This window comes from Oncorhynchus mykiss, chromosome 11, assembly GCF_057628025.1.
Source record: "Oncorhynchus mykiss isolate SJ-2025 chromosome 11, ASM5762802v1, whole genome shotgun sequence".
NCBI classification, from domain to species: domain Eukaryota; kingdom Metazoa; phylum Chordata; class Actinopteri; order Salmoniformes; family Salmonidae; genus Oncorhynchus; species Oncorhynchus mykiss.
Window position 1 is genome coordinate 77,765,001 of NC_143032.1, and position 17,500 is coordinate 77,782,500.

At 44.3% G+C, this 17,500-nt stretch overlaps 1 protein-coding gene and 1 long non-coding RNA gene across 29 annotated transcripts in view; one reads left to right on the plus strand and one right to left on the minus strand.

Annotated features, from left to right (window-relative positions):
- Positions 1 to 11,089, plus strand: part of LOC149979877 (uncharacterized) — a 357,657-nt gene extending 346,568 nt beyond the window's left edge. The window contains exon 3 of the long non-coding RNA XR_016484704.1: positions 11,048 to 11,089. This is a non-coding gene — a long non-coding RNA (uncharacterized LOC149979877). The remainder of the gene's footprint in view (positions 1 to 11,047) is intronic.
- LOC110536395 (calcium/calmodulin-dependent protein kinase type II subunit beta) overlaps positions 1 to 17,500 on the minus strand; it is a 158,298-nt gene that overhangs the window by 22,525 nt on the left and 118,273 nt on the right. For 16 of the 28 annotated variants that reach the window (XR_016484703.1, XM_090191156.1, XM_090191168.1 and 13 more), the window contains one exon: positions 6,162 to 6,206. The exons of the other annotated variants lie outside the window; for them this stretch is intronic. Coding sequence is in view for 15 of the 16 variants with exons in the window: in XM_090191156.1 (XP_090047282.1) it covers positions 6,162 to 6,206 (45 nt within the window). In the remaining variant the exon portion in view is untranslated. The remainder of the gene's footprint in view (positions 1 to 6,161; positions 6,207 to 17,500) is intronic. 28 annotated transcript variants of the gene reach the window in all.

A 17,500-nucleotide genomic window follows, 5' to 3' on the forward strand; every position in this document is an offset into this window, starting at 1 on the left:
CACAGCACATCTTAGAGTAGACCTTGACTTCAACACAGCACATCTTAGAGAAGACCTTGACTTCAACACAGCACATCTTAGAGTAGACCTTGACTTCAACACAGCACATCTTAGAGAAGACCTTGACTTCAACACAGCACATCTTAGAGTAGACCTTGACTTCAACACAGCACATCTTAGAGTAGACCTTGACTTCAACACAACACATCTTAGAGTAGACCTTGACTTCAACACAGCACATCTTAGAGTAGACCTTGACTTCAACACAACACATCTTAGAGAAGACCTTGACTTCAACACAGCACATCTTAGAGTAGACCTTGACTTCAACACAGCACATCTTAGAGAAGACCTTGACTTCAACACAGCACATCTTAGAGTAGACCTTGACTTCAACACAGCACATCTTAGAGAAGACCTTGACTTCAACACAGCACATCGTAGACTAGACCTTGACTTCAACACATCTTAGACTAGACCTTGACTTCAACACAGCACATCTTAGAGAATACCTTGACTTCAACACAGCACATCTTAGAGTAGACCTTGACTTCAACACAGCACATCTTAGAGAAGACCTTGACTTCAACACAGCACATCTTAGAGTAGACCTTGACTTCAACACAGCACATCTTAGAGAAGACCTTGACTTCAACACAGCACATCTTAGAGTAGACCTTGACTTCAACACAACACATCGTAGACTAGACCTTGACTTCAACACAACACATCTTAGAGAAGACCTTGACTTCAACACAGCACATCGTAGACTAGACCTTGACTTCAACACATCTTAGACTAGACCTTGACTTCAACGCAGCACATCTTAGAGAAGACCTTGACTTCAACACAGCACATCTTAGAGAAGACCTTGACTTCAACACAGCACATCTTAGAGTAGACCTTGACTTCAACACAGCACATCTTAGAGAAGACCTTGACTTCAACACAGCACATCTTAGAGTAGACCTTGACTTCAACATAGCACATCTTAGAGAAGACCTTGACTTCAACACAGCACATCTTAGAGAAGACCTTGACTTCAACACAGCACATCTTAGACTAGACCTTGACTTCAACACAGCACATCTTAGACTAGACCTTGACTTCAACACAGCACATCTTAGAGAAGACCTTGACTTCAACACAACACATCTCACAAACACATTAAGCTGAATGCCTATTTGTTTAAAGCCAGTTAACCCACCCGTGGGCATCCCTAAGAAAGCAGCAGTTAACCCACCCATGGGCATCCCTAAGAAAGCAGCAGTTAACCCACCCATGGGCATCACTAAGAAAGCAGCAGTTAACCCACCCGTGGGCATCTCTAAGAAAGCAGCAGTTAACCCACCCGTGGGCTTCCCTAAGAATGTCTTCAGGATCCAACCTCTGACCTCAGCCTGCCCCCTTCCACTCATTCCCTTACAGTTAATATCACTATGGCCCTATACCACCTGTGTGTGTGTGTACATGTATGTGTGTGTGTGTGTGTGTGTGTGTGTGTGTGTGTGTGTGTGTGTGTGTGTGTGTGTGTGTGTGTGTGTGCCTAATATCACCAGAGTGTGGGTGTTAACACGGCCTTGCGTTGCCTTCCCTTGCCTGAGGAAACATTAATTCACACCTACAGCTTCCTCCCCTCCTGCTCACTTCTGTCATTGAAATATGATCTAGAATCTGTGTTGAATCAATGTGACACCCATTCCCCTACATGAATCTCTTCCATTCCCCTACATGAATCTATTCCATTCCCCTACATTCATCTCTTCCATTCCCCTACATTAATCTCTTCCATTCCCCTACATTAATCTCCTCCATTCCCCTACATTAATCTCTTCCATTCCCCTACATTAATCTCTTCCATTCCCCTACATCAATCTCTTCCATTCCCCTACATTAATCTCTTCCATTCCCCTACATTAATCTCTTCCATTCCCCTACATTAATTTCCTCCATTCCCCTACATTAATCTCTTCCATTCCCCTACATGAATCTCTTCCATTCCCCTACATTCATCTCTTCCATTCCCCTACATTAATCTCTTCCATTCCCCTACATTAATCTCATCCATTCCCCTACATTAATCTCTTCCATTCCCCTACATTAATCTCTTCCATTCCCCTACATTAATCTCTTCCATTCCCCTACATTAATCTCATCCATTCCCCTACATTCATCTCTTCCATTCCCTTACATTAATCTCTTCCATTCCCCTACATTAATCTCTTCCATTCCCCTACATTAATCTCTTCCATTCCCCTACATTAATCTCCTCCATTCCCCTACATGAATCTCTTCCATTCCCCTACATGAATCTCTTCCATTCCCCTACATTCATCTCTTCCATTCCCCTACATTAATCTCTTCCATTCCCCTACATTAATCTCATCCATTCCCCTACATTAATCTCTTCCATTCCCCTACATTCATCTCTTCCATTCCCCTACATTAATCTCTTCCATTCCCCTACATTAATCTCATCCATTCCCCTACATTCATCTCTTCCATTCCCCTACATTAATCTCTTCCATTCCCCTACATCAATCTCTTCCATTCCCCTACATTAATCTCCTCCATTCCCCTACATTAATCTCTTCCATTCCCCTACATTAATCTCTTCCATTCCCCTCCATTAATCTCTTCCATTCCCCTACATGAATCTCTTCCATTCCCCTACATTAATCTCTTCCATTCTCCTACATTAATCTCTTCCATTCCCCACATGAATCTCTTCCATTCCCCTACATTAATCTCTTCCATTCCCCTACATGAATCTCTTCCATTCCCCTACATTAATCTCTCCCATTCCCCTACATGAATCTCTTCCATTCCCCTACATGAATCTCTTCCATTCCCCTACATGAATCTCTTCCATTCCCCTACATTAATCTCTTCCATTCCCCTACATTAATCTCTTCCATTCCCCCAGTAACCTGTAATGTGTTGCTCTCCACAGGATGCTGTGTCTCTCCCCTATTCCCTACGTAGTGCACTACTTTTGACCAAAACCCTATGAGCCCTGGTCAAACTCATTGCACTCTTTAGGGAATAAGGTGCTGTTTGGGATTCAGACTAAGGAGCTCTGATTTCCAATTAGTGTATTTAAAGGGCTTTATATTCCCTTGGTAGGACATGGATACGTTGGTCTCATTTGGAACACTTCTACACTGGAGAATTCCACAGAGGAGAGTGTGTGATGGAGTGTGTGTCTCGTGAGGAAGAGAGAATAGGTCACCTGTGTGTGTGTGTGTGTGTGTGTGTGTGTGTGTGTGTGTGTGTGTGTGTGTGTGTGTGTGTGTGTGTGTGTGTGTGTGTGTGTGTGTGTGTGTGTGTGTGTGTGTGTGCGCGCGCATGCGTAATTCTGAACCCCAAAATCATTCTGAACAACAAAATTCACAAATTCCTGATATGAACTGACCTAATCAACACCGTAGATAAATGATACAACCATTACAATTCTATTAGACTCGGCTTGTTATTCTCCTCCCAGACGTAGGATTCGTCCCAAATCAAGCCCTATTCCCCACAGTATATAGTGCACTACTTTTGACCAGAGCCCTATGGGCCTAGTGCACTACCCGATGGACCCTAGCCAAAAGGAGTGCACTACATAGAAATAGGGAGCCATTAAGGACGCAGGTAGTAGATAGTAGATCTACTGCATAGGCTACATATAACACAAAAACTGTGTCACTGACAAACAGATTGATAGATAGAAAGACAAATAGACAAGGGGGAGATGGTAACGAAACCAGTAGATAAATACAGGCTACAGATGCTCCAGTACGGTATGAACACAAACACTGTAGACGCTCACAGGGCCAACCAAGGGAGGAAGCTTTCCCACAGGGGCCACGGTTGATTTCAGGCTGTTACATAAGTCCTGTTGGTTTGGTGCAGTTAGGCCACATGGGGACAATGTTTCACCCATACCCCCGCACACACACACTGTAATGCCCGGGGTGTAGTCGAGGAAGAAGTCAGGCGCAGGAAACAGAGAGTTCAGGGTAGCGATACTTTTAATTCACCACACAGGTGAAACCGACGCCAACCCAAACGAATGCCCCAAAAACACGGGGAACTAAACAGTCCAGAAAATACACACATACACGGACAACCCCCCCAGAAAACAATCCCGCACTCCCAGCAGGCGGGCCAGCTGGATAATAAAACCCAACCAATAAACCCAATTAAACACAGGTATAACTAATAAACAGACAAGGGGGAAAAAAGGATCAGTGGCAGCTAGTAGGCCGGTGACGACGACCGCCGAGCGCCACCCGAACAGGAAGGGGAGCCACCTTCGGTAGAAGTCGTGACACACACCCTTAGGGAGATATTTGATTCTGTAAGGGTTTGCCTCAGTGTAAAGTCACTTTGTACCTCAGTAAAACATCAATGGGTTGAAATTTAGTGGTTTGATTTGAAAGATTAGTGAATGCGAGGTACAAACATACATACTGTATGCTTTCTAAGTCTGTCCATTACGGTCAGTAGCACATGCAAGTCCCTGAAGAACTATACACTCTTAGGAAGAAAGGGTTTCAAAAGGGTTCTCGACTGTCCCCATAGGATAAACCTTTTTGGTTCCAGGTAGAACCCTTTTGGGTTCCATGTAGAACCCTCTGTGGGAAGGGTTCTACATGGAACTCAAAAGGGTTCTACCTGGAACCAATAAGGCTTCTTCAAAGGGTTCTCCTATGGGGACAGCAGAAGGACCCTATTAGGTTCTAGAAAGCACCTTTTTCTCTAAGAGTGTAGAGACTAATGTTGAGCACATTCAATTAACTCAATATGCTACTATATTTTTTATCAAAGTTCAACCCAAACAAACCATTTGTTTACAGTTGACATTAGTGTTTTAAAAATGGTCTTCACTCAAACACATACCTACATGTTCATATACACACACGCTATTAGGGAGGGACTGTGCTGGGTGGGCTGCTGGATAAAACATAAATTACTGTGCATAATTGCACACAAACAGTACACGGCTCTGTGATGACACAGCACAGGCCTCTGTGATGACACAGCACAGGCCTCTGTGATGACACAGCACAGGCCTCTGTGATGACACAGCACAGGCCTCTGTGATGACACAGCACAGGCCTCTGTGATGACACAGCACAGGCCTCTGCGATGACACAGTACAGGCCTCTGCGATGACACAGTACAGGCCTCTGTGATGACACAGTACAGGCCTCTGTGATAACACAGTACAGGCCTCTGTGATAACACAGTACAGGCCTCTGTGATGACCCGCACACAAAGACGCAGAAAGGGGGCAAAAAATATCAAACAGAACAGACGAATGGGAGGACAGGAGAGAACAGGGGAGGAGAGGAGAGGGAAGGAGAGGACAGGAGAAGAGAGGACAGGAGAGGAGAGGGAAGGAGAGGAAAGGAGAGGAGAGGACAGGGGAGGAGAGGAGAGGAGAGGAGAGGAGAGGAGAGGAGAGGAGAGGAGAGGAGAGGAGAGGAGAGGAGAGGAAAGGAGAAGAGAAGAGAAGAGAAGAGAAGAGAAGAGAAGAGGAGAGGAGAGGGAAGGAGAGGAAAGGAGAAGAGAGGACAGGAGAAGAGAGGGAAGGAGAGGAAAGGAGAAGAGAAGAGAAGAGAAGAGGAGAGGAGAGGAGAGGAGAGGAGAGGAGAGGAGAGGAGAGGAGAGGAGAGGAGAGGAGAGAAGAGAGGACAGGGCAGGGCAGGACAGGAGAGGAGATGAGAGGAGAGGAGAAGAGAAGAGAAGAGAGGGCAGGACAGGAGAGGAGAGGAGAGGAGAAGAGAAGACAGGGGAGGAGAAGAGAGGAGAGGGGGGGCGGGAGAGGACAAGAGAGGTGAGGAGAAGAGAGGAGAAGAGAGGACAGGGGAGGAGAAGAGAGGAGAAGAGAGGACAGGGGAGGAGAAGAGAGGACAGGACAGGACAGGAGAGGGGGGACAGGAGAGGAGAGGGGGGACAGGAGAGGAGGGGACCGGAGAAGAGAAGAGAAGAGAGGAGAAGAGAGGACAGGAGAAGAGAAGAGAGGAGAGAACAGGGGGGAGAGGACAGGACAGGAGAGGGGGGACAGGAGAGGAGGGGACCGGAGAAGAGAAGAGAGGAAAGGACAGGGGGGGGGACAGGGGAGGAGAGGGGAGGGACAGGAGAGGAGAAGAGAGGAGAGTGGGGTGTACCTTAGTTCCATCCATTGGATTATGGATAACAGTGGTCTGAGCCTCCTACAAAAAGAGAGGGATGGAGGTAAAGATAGATGGAAGGAGAGATGGAGAAAGAAAGCAAAGGAGAGTGAGAGGGATGAATAGAAAGACAAAGAAATAGTGAGGAAGGAAAACAGGTAGAGAGAAAGAGAAAAATAACAGATAGATAAAGGTGTGAACAGTATGTATGTAGGTCAGATGAGGATAAAGGTGTGAACGGTATGTATGTAGGTCAGATGAGGATAAAGGTGTGAACACTATGTATGTAGGTCAGATGAGGATAAAGGTGTGAACAGCATGTATGTAGGTCAGATGAGGATAAAGGTGTGAACGGTATGTATGTAGGTCAGATGAGGATAAAGGTGTGAACACTATGTATGTAGGTCAGATGAGGATAAAGGTGTGAACAGCATGTATGTAGGTCAGATGAGGATAAAGGTGTGAACAGCATGTATGTAGGTCAGATGAGGATAAAGGTGTGAACGGTATGTATGTAGGTCAGATGAGGATAAAGGTGTGAACAGCATGTATGTAGGTCAGATGAGGATAAAGGTGTGAACGGTATGTATGTAGGTCAGATGAGGATAAAGGTGTGAACACTATGTATGTAGGTCAGATGAGGATAAAGGTGTGAACAGCATGTATGTAGGTCAGATGAGGATAAAGGTGTGAACAGCATGTATGTAGGTCAGATGAGGATAAAGGTGTGAACACTATGTATGTAGGTCAGATGAGGATAAAGGTGTGAACAGCATGTATGTAGGTCAGATGAGGATAAAGGTGTGAACGGTATGTATGTAGGTCAGATGAGGATAAAGGTGTGAACACTATGTATGTAGGTCAGATGAGGATAAAGGTGTGAACAGCATGTATGTAGGTCAGATGAGGATAAAGGTGTGAACACTATGTATGTAGGTCAGATGAGGATAAAGGTGTGAACAGCATGTATGTAGGTCAGATGAGGATAAAGGTGTGAACGGTATGTATGTAGGTCAGATGAGGATAAAGGTGTGAACGGTATGTATGTAGGTCAGATGAGGATAAAGGTGTGTGTGTACAGTACCAGTCAAAAGGTTGGACACGCCTACTGATTCAAGGGTTTTTCTTTATTGTTTACTATTTTCTACATTGTAGAATAATAGTGAAGACATCAAAACTATGAAATAACACATATGGAATCATGTAGTAACCAAAAAAGTGATATACAAATCAAAACATAGTTTATATTTGAGATTCTTCAAAAGTAGCCACCCTTTGCCTTGATGACAGCATTGAACACTCTTGTCATTCTCTCAACCAGCTTCATGAGGTATTCACCTGGAATGCATTTCAATTAACAGGTGTGCCTTGTTAAAAGTTAATTTGTGGATTTTGTTTCCTTATTAATGCGTTTGAGCCAATCAGTTGTGTTGTGAGAAGGTAGGGGTGGTATATAGAAGACAGCCCTAGTTGGTAAAAGACCAAGTCCATATTATGGCAAGAACAACTCAAATAAGCAAAGAGAAACAAGCGTCCATCATTACTTTAAGACAGGAAGGTCAGTCAATCTGAAAATTTAAAGAACTTGTGCAGTTGCAAAAAACATCAAGCGCTATGATGAAACTGGCTCTCATGAGGACCACCACAGGAATGGAAGACCCAGAGTTATCTCTGCTGCAGAGGATAAGTTCATTAGAGTTACCAGCCTCAGAAATCAGCAATTAACTGCACCTCAGATTGCAGCCCAAATAAGACACAGACACATCTCAACATCAACTGTTCAGAGGTGACTTTGTGAATTGCTGCAAAGAAACCGCTAATAAAAGACAACAATAATAAGAAGAGAAGAAACATGAAGGAAATTTGTCCTTCGGTCTAATGAGTCTAAATTTGAGATTTTTGGTTCCAATCGCCGTGTCTTTGTGAGATGCAGAGTAGGTAAACGGATGATCTGTAGGTGAACGGATGATGTGTGGTTCCCACCATGAAGCATGGAGGAGGTGTGATGGTGTGGGGGTGCTTTGCTGGTGACACTGTCATTTTAACGGCTCTCGTTGGTGGTAGGAATAGTAGACCAAAGCGCAGATTCATTTCATTCAAAAAACACTTAAAACAAAATAACAAAAGCCAAAGCGAAAAGTTCTGTCAGGAACAGATACTAAATAGAAAACAAGATCCCACGAAAACCAAAAGGAAAATGACAAATTATATATGACCCCCAATCAGAGACCACTATAGACAGCTGCCTCTGATTGGGAACCACGCTCGGCCAAAAACAAAGAGATAGAAAACATAGATTTTCCCACCCGAGTCACACCCTGACCTAACAAAACATAGAGAACACGCTGCATTCTGCAACAATACGCCATCACATCCGGTTTGCACTTAGTGGTACTATCATTTGTTTTTCAACAGGACAATGACCCAAAACACACCTCCTAGCTGTGTAAGGGCTATTTGACCAAGAAGGAGAGTGATGGAGTGCTGCATCAGATAACCTGGCCTCAACAATCACCCAAAATTGAGATTGGGTTGATTGCTCAGCATACGTGGGAAATCCTTCAAGACTGTTTGAAAAGCATTCCAGGTGACTACCTCATGAAACTGGTTGAGATAATGCAAAGCGTGTGCAAAGCGGTCATCAAGGAAAAGGGTTGCCACTTTGAAGAATCTAAAATCTAAAATATATTTTGATTTGTTTAACACTTTTTTTAGTTACTACATGATTCCATGTGTTCATTCATAGTTTTGATGTCTTCACAAGTAATACTACAATGTAGAAAATAGTTACAAATAAAGAAAAACCCTTGAATGAGTAGGTGTGTCCAAACTTTGACTGGTACTGTAGGTCAGATGAGGTTAAAGGTCTGTATATCTAGGTCAGATGAGGTTAAAGGTCTGTATATCTAGGTCAGATGAGGTTGAAGATCAGTATATCTAGGTCAGATGAGGTTAAAGGTCTGTATATCTAGGTCAGATGAGGTTAAAGGTCTGTATATCTAGGTCAGATGAGGTTAAAGGTCTGTATATCTAGGTCAGATGAGGTTGAAGGTCTGTATATCTAGGTCAGATGAGGTTAAAGGTCTGTATATCTAGGTCAGATGAGGTTAAAGGTATGTTTACAGTACATTAGGAAAGTATTTAGACCCCTTGACCTTATTCTAAAATTCATTAAAATAGTTTTTTTCCCTCATCAATCTACACACAATACCCCATAATGACATCACAATACCTCATCATGACAAAGCACAAACAGATTTTTAGAAATCTTTGAAAATGTATAACAAATAAATAACTGAAATATCACATTTACATAAGTATTCAGACCCTTTACTCAGTACTTTGTTGAATCATTGGCAGCGATTAGAGCCTTGAGTCTTCTTGGGTATGATGCTACAAGTTTGGTACACCTGTATTTGGGGAATTTCTCCCAATCTTCTCTGCAGATCCTCTCAAGCTCTGTCAGGTTGGATGGGGGGGGGGCAGCGGCACAGCTATTTTCAGGTCTCTCCAGCGAGAGATCAAGTTCAAGTCCGGGCTCTGGCTGGGCCGCTCAAGGACATTCAGAGACTTGTCCCGAAGCCACTCCTGCGTTATCGTGGCTGTGTGCTTAGGGTCGTTGTCCTGTTGGAAGGTGAACCTTCGCCCCAGTCTGAGGTCCTGAGCGCTCTGGAGCAGGTTTTCATCAATGGTCTCTCTGTACTTTGCGCCATTTGCGCCATCTTTCTTTCGATCCTGACTAGTTTCCCAGTCCCTGCCGCTTATAAACGTCCCCACAGCATGATGCTGCCACCACCATGCTTCACCGTAGTGATGGTGCCAGGTTTCCTCCAGACGTGACACTTGGCATTCAGGCCAAAGAGTTCAATCTTGGTTTCATCAGACCAGAGAATCTTGTTTCTCACGGTCTGAGAGTCTTTAGAAGCCTTTTGGCAAACTCCAAGCGGGCTGTCATGTGCCTTTTACTGAGGAGTGGCTTCCGTCTGGCCACTCTACCATAACGGCCTGATTGGTTTGAGTGCTGCAGAGATGGTTGTCCTTCTGGAAGGTTCTCCCATCTCCACAGAGGAACTCTGAAGCTCTGTCAGAGTGACCATCGGGTTCATGGTCACCTCCCTGACCAAGGCCCTTCTCCGTTGATTGCTCAGTTTGGTCGGTTGGCCAGCTCTAGGAAGAGTCTTTGAACTACAAACTTCTTCCTTTTATGAATGATGGAGACCACTGGGTTCTTGTGGACCTTCAATGCTACAGACATTTTTGGTACCCTTCCCCAGATCTGTGCCTCAACACAATCCTGTCTCGGAGCTCTATGGACAATTCCTTTGACCTCATGGCTTGGTTTTTGCTCTGACATGCATTGTCAACTGTGGGACCTTATATAGACAGGTGTGTGCCTTTCCAAATCATGTCCAATCAATTGCATTTACCACAGGTGGACTCCAATCAAGTTGTAGAAACATCTCAAGGATGATCAATGGGAACTGTGACGTAGTGAGGTTGGAGAAGATAAGAGACCACACAGGGAACCAGTGGTTAAGGATAAACATAATATTTTACTGAGAAACGGTAACCGTAATATCACAGTACACTTGAAAAACAACAAACACTAAGTCTCGAACTCAGTCAGGAAACAGACGCACACGGTGAACAACTCAATCTTCTGCAGAGCACAACAGAAAACACACCTTTTTTAACTGGGAAATCATCATGAGTAAATAAGACACACCTGAGTGTCGTTAATGTCTCTAGGACGGTCTCGGCTGCCCTCTGGTGACAGGTGGAACCATGACAACCTGAGTGTCGTTAATGTCTCTAGGACGGTCTCTGCTGCCCTCTGGTGACAGGTGGAACCATGACAACCTGAGTGTCGTTAATGTCTCTAGGACAGTCTCTGCTGCCCTCTGGTGACAGGTGGAACCATGACAACCTGAATGTCGTTAATGTCTCTAGGACGGTCTCTGCTGTCCTCTGGTGACAGGTGGAACCATGACAACCTGAGTGCCGTTAATGTCTCTAGGACAGTTTCTGCTGTCCTCTGGTGACAGGTGGAACCATGACAACCTGAATGTCGTTAATGTCTCTAGGACAGTCTCTGCTGTCCTCTGGTGACAGGTGGAACCATGACAGAAACAGGATGCACCTGAGCTCAATTTCGAGTCTCATAGCAAAGAGTCTGAATACTTATGTAAATAAGGTATTTCTGTTGATTTATTTTCAATACATTTGCTAAATTGTCTAAAAACCTGTTTTCTCTTTTTCATAATAACAAAATTGATTTAATCCATTTTAGAATAAGGCTGTAACGTAACAACGTAGAAAAGGTCAAGGGGTCAGAATACTTTCTGATTGCACTGTATGTCAGATGAGGTCAAAGCAAAAGGTGAGGAAACTGGTTAAAACTGGAAGAGATTCTTCTGGAGTGATAGAGTTGAGGGGTGGATGAGCTGAATAAATTTAGAAAACACACACACACGTTCGCGCTGAGCCGGAGGAGAGGAACATGGCTTGAACGGTCAGAGAGAACTCTGGGTAAAAGTTACAAACACACCATGTCTGCTAATCATTCTGCAGAGCTCTACTTACCCACTCTCTCTCTCTCTCACACACACACACACACACACACACACACACACACACACACACACACACACACACACACACACACACACACACACACACACACACACACAATCGTCAGAGACAAGTCTGAAAACACATATATTTTACACAAATACACAAAAGTGTATGCAGCAGACCCTCACAGAAACCCTGCAGGAACGTTGCGCCCCACAAAAGCACACAGTGTACAGTACACCATAGAGAACATTATGAAGAAGCCACAACTACGGTAATCCTCTTGACTCGACTGTTTCTGTCGGACACATAACATGTGGTAATACAGGGACACATGTCAGATCTGTTCCTTCCCAACGATTCTACTTATACGTGTTGAATCGCCACTGTTCACAGCCGGCCATCCTCTAGCTTAAGACCCTCGTCGGCACGGTGTGTTTTCTACTTAACAGGAGACTGCTATGAGTCAACGAAGGCCGTATACTTCAACCTAGTCTGGGTTGTTCTGTACTGTAGTAGGCACGTCAGCATCTGCTGCTAAGTGGGTTTACTGTTTACAGAAGAGTTTCCGGTGCTGTCACGCTGAGTGAGGTAAAAGCTACTCTAAAATGCCATTACACCATGACAGGACCCCATTTTTTCTATCTCCCCTCCCTCCCTCTCTCCCTCTCTCCCTCTCTCCCTCCCTCCCTCCCTCCCTCCCTCCCTCCCTCCCTCCCTCCCTCCCTCCCTCCCTCCCCATCTCCCCTCCCTCCCTCCCTCTCTCTCTCCCTCCCTCTCTCCCTCTCTCCCTCCCTCTCTCCCTCTCTCCCTCTCTCCCTCTCTCTCTCTCTCTCTCTCTCTCTCTCTCTCTCTCTCGACAGTTCTATTAGAAGCCTCATTTGACACGCATCACACACGCAGGCACACACACACTTTCCCCCACACCATTCCGAGCACTCTTCCCAGAAAGTGACACCTTCCGATGACCAATCACCAGCCAGCTGTCTCCTACATGATTATGACATTGTCGTCATGACAACCGTTGCCCTGGACAACAGTTTGGGAGATGGGGAGAGAGAAGAGAACAAAGTACCTGGGGTTTGACTGCAGATTGAGGACGCAAGGGGAGGGAGGGATATGGAGGGAGGGAATGTTAGGGAGGGAGGGAGGGAAGGTGTGGAGGGAGGGAAGGAGGGTTATGGAGGGTGGGAAGGCTAGGGATGGATAGTTAGGGAAGTTGGGAAGGTTAGGGAGGGAGGGAGGGAGGGAGGGAGGGAGGGAGGGAGGGAGGGAGGGAGGGAGGGAGGGAGGGAGGGAGGGAGGGAGGGAGGGAGGTTATGGAGGGAGGGAGGGTTAGGGAGGGAGGGTTAGGGAGGGTGGGAAGGTAAGGGAGGGAGGGAGGGTTAGGGAGGGAGGATTAGGGAGGGTTAGGGAGGGTGGGAAGGTAAGGGAGGGAGGGAGGGTTAGGGAGGGTTAGGGAGGTTGGGAAGTTTAAAATTACCTAGCCTAACTATTACCCGACTATTACCTAACTATTACCTAAACCAACTATTAACTAACCCAACTATTACCCAACTACTACCTAACTATTACCTAAACCAACTATTACCTAACCCAACTATTACCTATCCCAACTATTACCTAACCCAACTTTTACCTATCCCAACGATTACCTAAATATTACCTAAACCAACTATTACCTAACCCAACTATTACCTATCCCAACTATTACCTAACCCAACTTTTACCTATCCCAACTATTACCTAAATATTACCTAAACCAACTATTACCTAACCAACTATTACCTAACTATTACCTAAACCAACTATTAACTAACCCAACTATTACCCAACTACTACCTAAATATTACCTAAACCAACTATTAACTAACACAACTATTACCTAAATATTACCTAAATGAACTATTACCTAAATATTACCTAAACCAACTATTACCTAACCCAACCATTACCTAAATATTACCTAAACTAACTATTACCTAACCCAACCATTACCTAAATATTACCTAAACTAACTATTACCTAACCCAACTATTACCAAAATATTAGGTAGTAAGGGGTAGAGTGACTATGCATAGATAATAAAAAACGAGTAGAAGCAGTGTGTGTGTATGGGAGGGGGGAGGGTCATTGTTAATAGTCTGGGTGGCCATTTGATGAATTGTTCAGTAGTCTTATGGCTTGGGTTTAGAAGCTGTTAAGGAGCCTTTTGGTCCTAGACTTGGCGCACCGGGTACCGCTTGCCAGTGCGGTAGTGCGGTAGCAGAGAGAGGGGTCTATGACTAGGGTGGCTATTTTTTGGGGCCTTCCTCTGACACTGCCTAGTATACAGGTCCTGGATGGAAGGAAGTTAGGACCCAGAGATGTACTGGGCCGTACCCACTACCCTCTGTAGCAACTTAAGGTAGGATGCTCAGCAGTTGCCATACCAGGCGGTGATGCCTGGTGATGCTCAGCATGGTCTCGATGGTGCAGCTGTATAATTTTTTGAGGATCTGGAGAGCCCATGCCAAATCTTTTCAGTCTCCTGAGGGGGAAAAGGTCCATAATTTGTTGGTGATGTGGACACCAAGGAACTTGAGACTCTCAACCTGCTCCACTACAGCCCCGTCGATGTTAATGGGGGCCTGTTCGGCCCTTCTTTTCCTGTAGTCCACGATCAGCTCCTTTGTCTTGATCACGTTGAGGGAGAGGTTGTTGTCCTGGCACTACACTGCCAGGTCTCTGACCTCATCCCTATAGGCTGTCTCATCGTTGTCTGTGATCAGGCCTACAGCTGTTGTGTCATCTGCACATTTAATGATGGTGTTGGAGTCGTACCTGGCCATGCAGTCGTGGGTGAACAGGGAGATCAGGAGGGGACTAAGCATGCACCCCTGAGGGGCCCCAGTGGTGAGGATCAGCGTGGCAGATGTGTTGTTGCCTACATTTATCACCTGAGGGTGGCCAATCAGGAAGTCTAGGATCAAGTTGCAGAGGGAGGTGTTTAGTCACAGAGTCCTTATCTTAGTGATGAGTTTTGTGGACACTATGGTGATGAACGCTGAGCTGTAGTCAACGAACAACATTCTTACACAGGTCTTCCTATGGGAAATGGCAGTGTGGAGTGTGATTGAGATTGTGTCATCTGTGGATCTGTTGGGACGGTATGCGAATTGGAGTGGGTCTAGGGTTTCCAGGATGATGGTGTTGATGTGAGTCATGACCAGCCTTTCATGACCAGCCTTTACAGACTCGGTCAGGGAGAGTTTGAAAATGTCAGTGAAGACACTTGCCAGTTGGCCCGAGCATGCTCTGAGTACACGTCCTGGTAATGCGTCCGGCCTTGTGAATGTTGACCTTTTTAAAGGTCTTGCTCACATCGGCTACGGAGAGTGTAGCCAACTATTGCCTAACCCAACTATTACCTACCCCCTACTATAACCTAACCTAACTATTACCTAACCTAACTATTACCGAAACCAACTATTACCTAACCCAACTATTACCTAACCTAACTATTACCTAACCCAACTATTACCTAACCTAACTATTACCTAACCCAACTATTACCTAACCTAACTATTACCTAACCTAACTATTACCAAAACCAACTATTACCTAACCTAACTATTACCGAAACAAACTATTACCTAACCCAACTATTACCTATCCCAACTATTACCTGATACAACTATTACCTAACCTAACTATTACCTAACCCAACTATTACCTAACCTAACTATTACCTAACCTAACTATTACCTATCCAGACTATTACCTAACCTAACTATTACCGAAACCAACTATTACCTAACCTAACTATTACCGAAACCAACTATTACCTAATCCAACTATTACCTATCCCAACTATTACCTAATCCAACTTTTACCTAACCTAACTATTACCTAACCCAACTTTTACCTAACCTAACTATTACCTAACCTAACTATTACCTATCCCAACTATTACCTAACCTAACTATTACCGAAACTAACTATTACCTAACCTAACTATTACCGAAACCAACTATTACCTAATCCAACTTTTACCTAACCTAACTATTACCTAACCTAACTATTACCTAACCCAACTATTACCTAACCTAACTATTACCTAACCAGACTATTACCTAACCTAACTATTACCGAAACCAACTATTACCTAACCTAACTATTACCGAAACCAACTATTACCTAATCCAACTATTACCTATCCCAACTATTACCTAATCCAACTTTTACCTAACCTAACTATTACCTAACCCAACTTTTACCTAACCTAACTATTACCTAACCTAACTATTACCTATCCCAACTATTACCTAACCTAACTATTACCGAAACTAACTATTACCTAACCTAACTATTACCGAAACCAACTATTACCTAATCCAACTTTTACCTAACCTAACTATTACCTAACCCAACTATTACCTAACCTAACTATTACCGAAACCAACTATTACCTAATCCAACTATTACCTAACCTAACTATTACCGAAACCAACTATTACCTAACCCAACTATTACCTAATGAAACTATTACCTAACCTAACTATTACCTAATCCAACTATTACCTAATCTAACTATTACCTGATCCAACTATTACCTAACCTAACTATTACCTAACCTAACTATTACCTAACCTAACTATTACCTAATCTAACTATTACCTATCCAGACTATTACCTAACCTAACTATTACGTAATCTAACTATTACCTGATCCAACTATTACCTAACCTAAGTATTACCTAATCTAACTATTACCTATCCAGACTATTACCTAACCTAACTATTACCTAACCTAACTATTACCTGATCCAACTATTACCTAACCTAACTATTACCTTACCTAACTATTACCTAACCTAACCATTACCTATCCCAACTATTACTTATCCCAACTATTACCGAAACCAACTATTACCTAACCCAACTATTACCTAACCTAACTATTACCTCACCCAACTATTACCTAACCCAACTATTACCGAAACAAACTATTACTGTTTCTCCATCTCTCTTCTCTATCTGGCCTGATCCATGTTTCTCCATCTCTCTTCTCTATCTGTTTAGTGTTTAATGTAATAGTGCTCTCACATCACCCAGCAGTCACTGGGACCCAATGTTGTTCACTGGGACCCAATGTACCCCTAATCACAGGAGAGAGGCCGTTGTAGAGTAATATGGACATTTATCAGACACTTTTTTTTTTATCTTAAGTGATTTAAAAGTGAATATATTAAGTTTATGTGGTAAACCAACCCACCTTAAGGAGTAGGCCTACCATGCTTCAACTAGTCTATAACGTGTCAGAGACAGCACATAGAGCCACACGTGTCAGAGACAGCACAGAGCCACACGTGTCAGAGACAGCACATAGAGCCACACGTGTCAGAGACAGCACATAGAGCCACACGTGTCAGAGACAGCACAGAGCCACACGTGTCAGAGACAGCACATAGAGCCACACGTGTCAGAGACAGCACATAGAGCCACACGTGTCAGAGACAGCACAGAGCCACACGTGTCAGAAACAGCACATAGAGCCACACGTGTCAGAGACAGCACAGAGCCACACGTGTCAGAGACAGCACATAGAGCCACACGTGTCAGAGACAGCACAGAGCCACACGTGTCAGAAACAGCACATAGAGCCACACGTGTCAGAGACAGCACAGAGCCACACGTGTCAGAGACAGCACAGAGCCACACGTGTCAGAGACAGTACAGAGCCACACGTGTCAGAGACAGCACAGAGCCACACGTGTCAG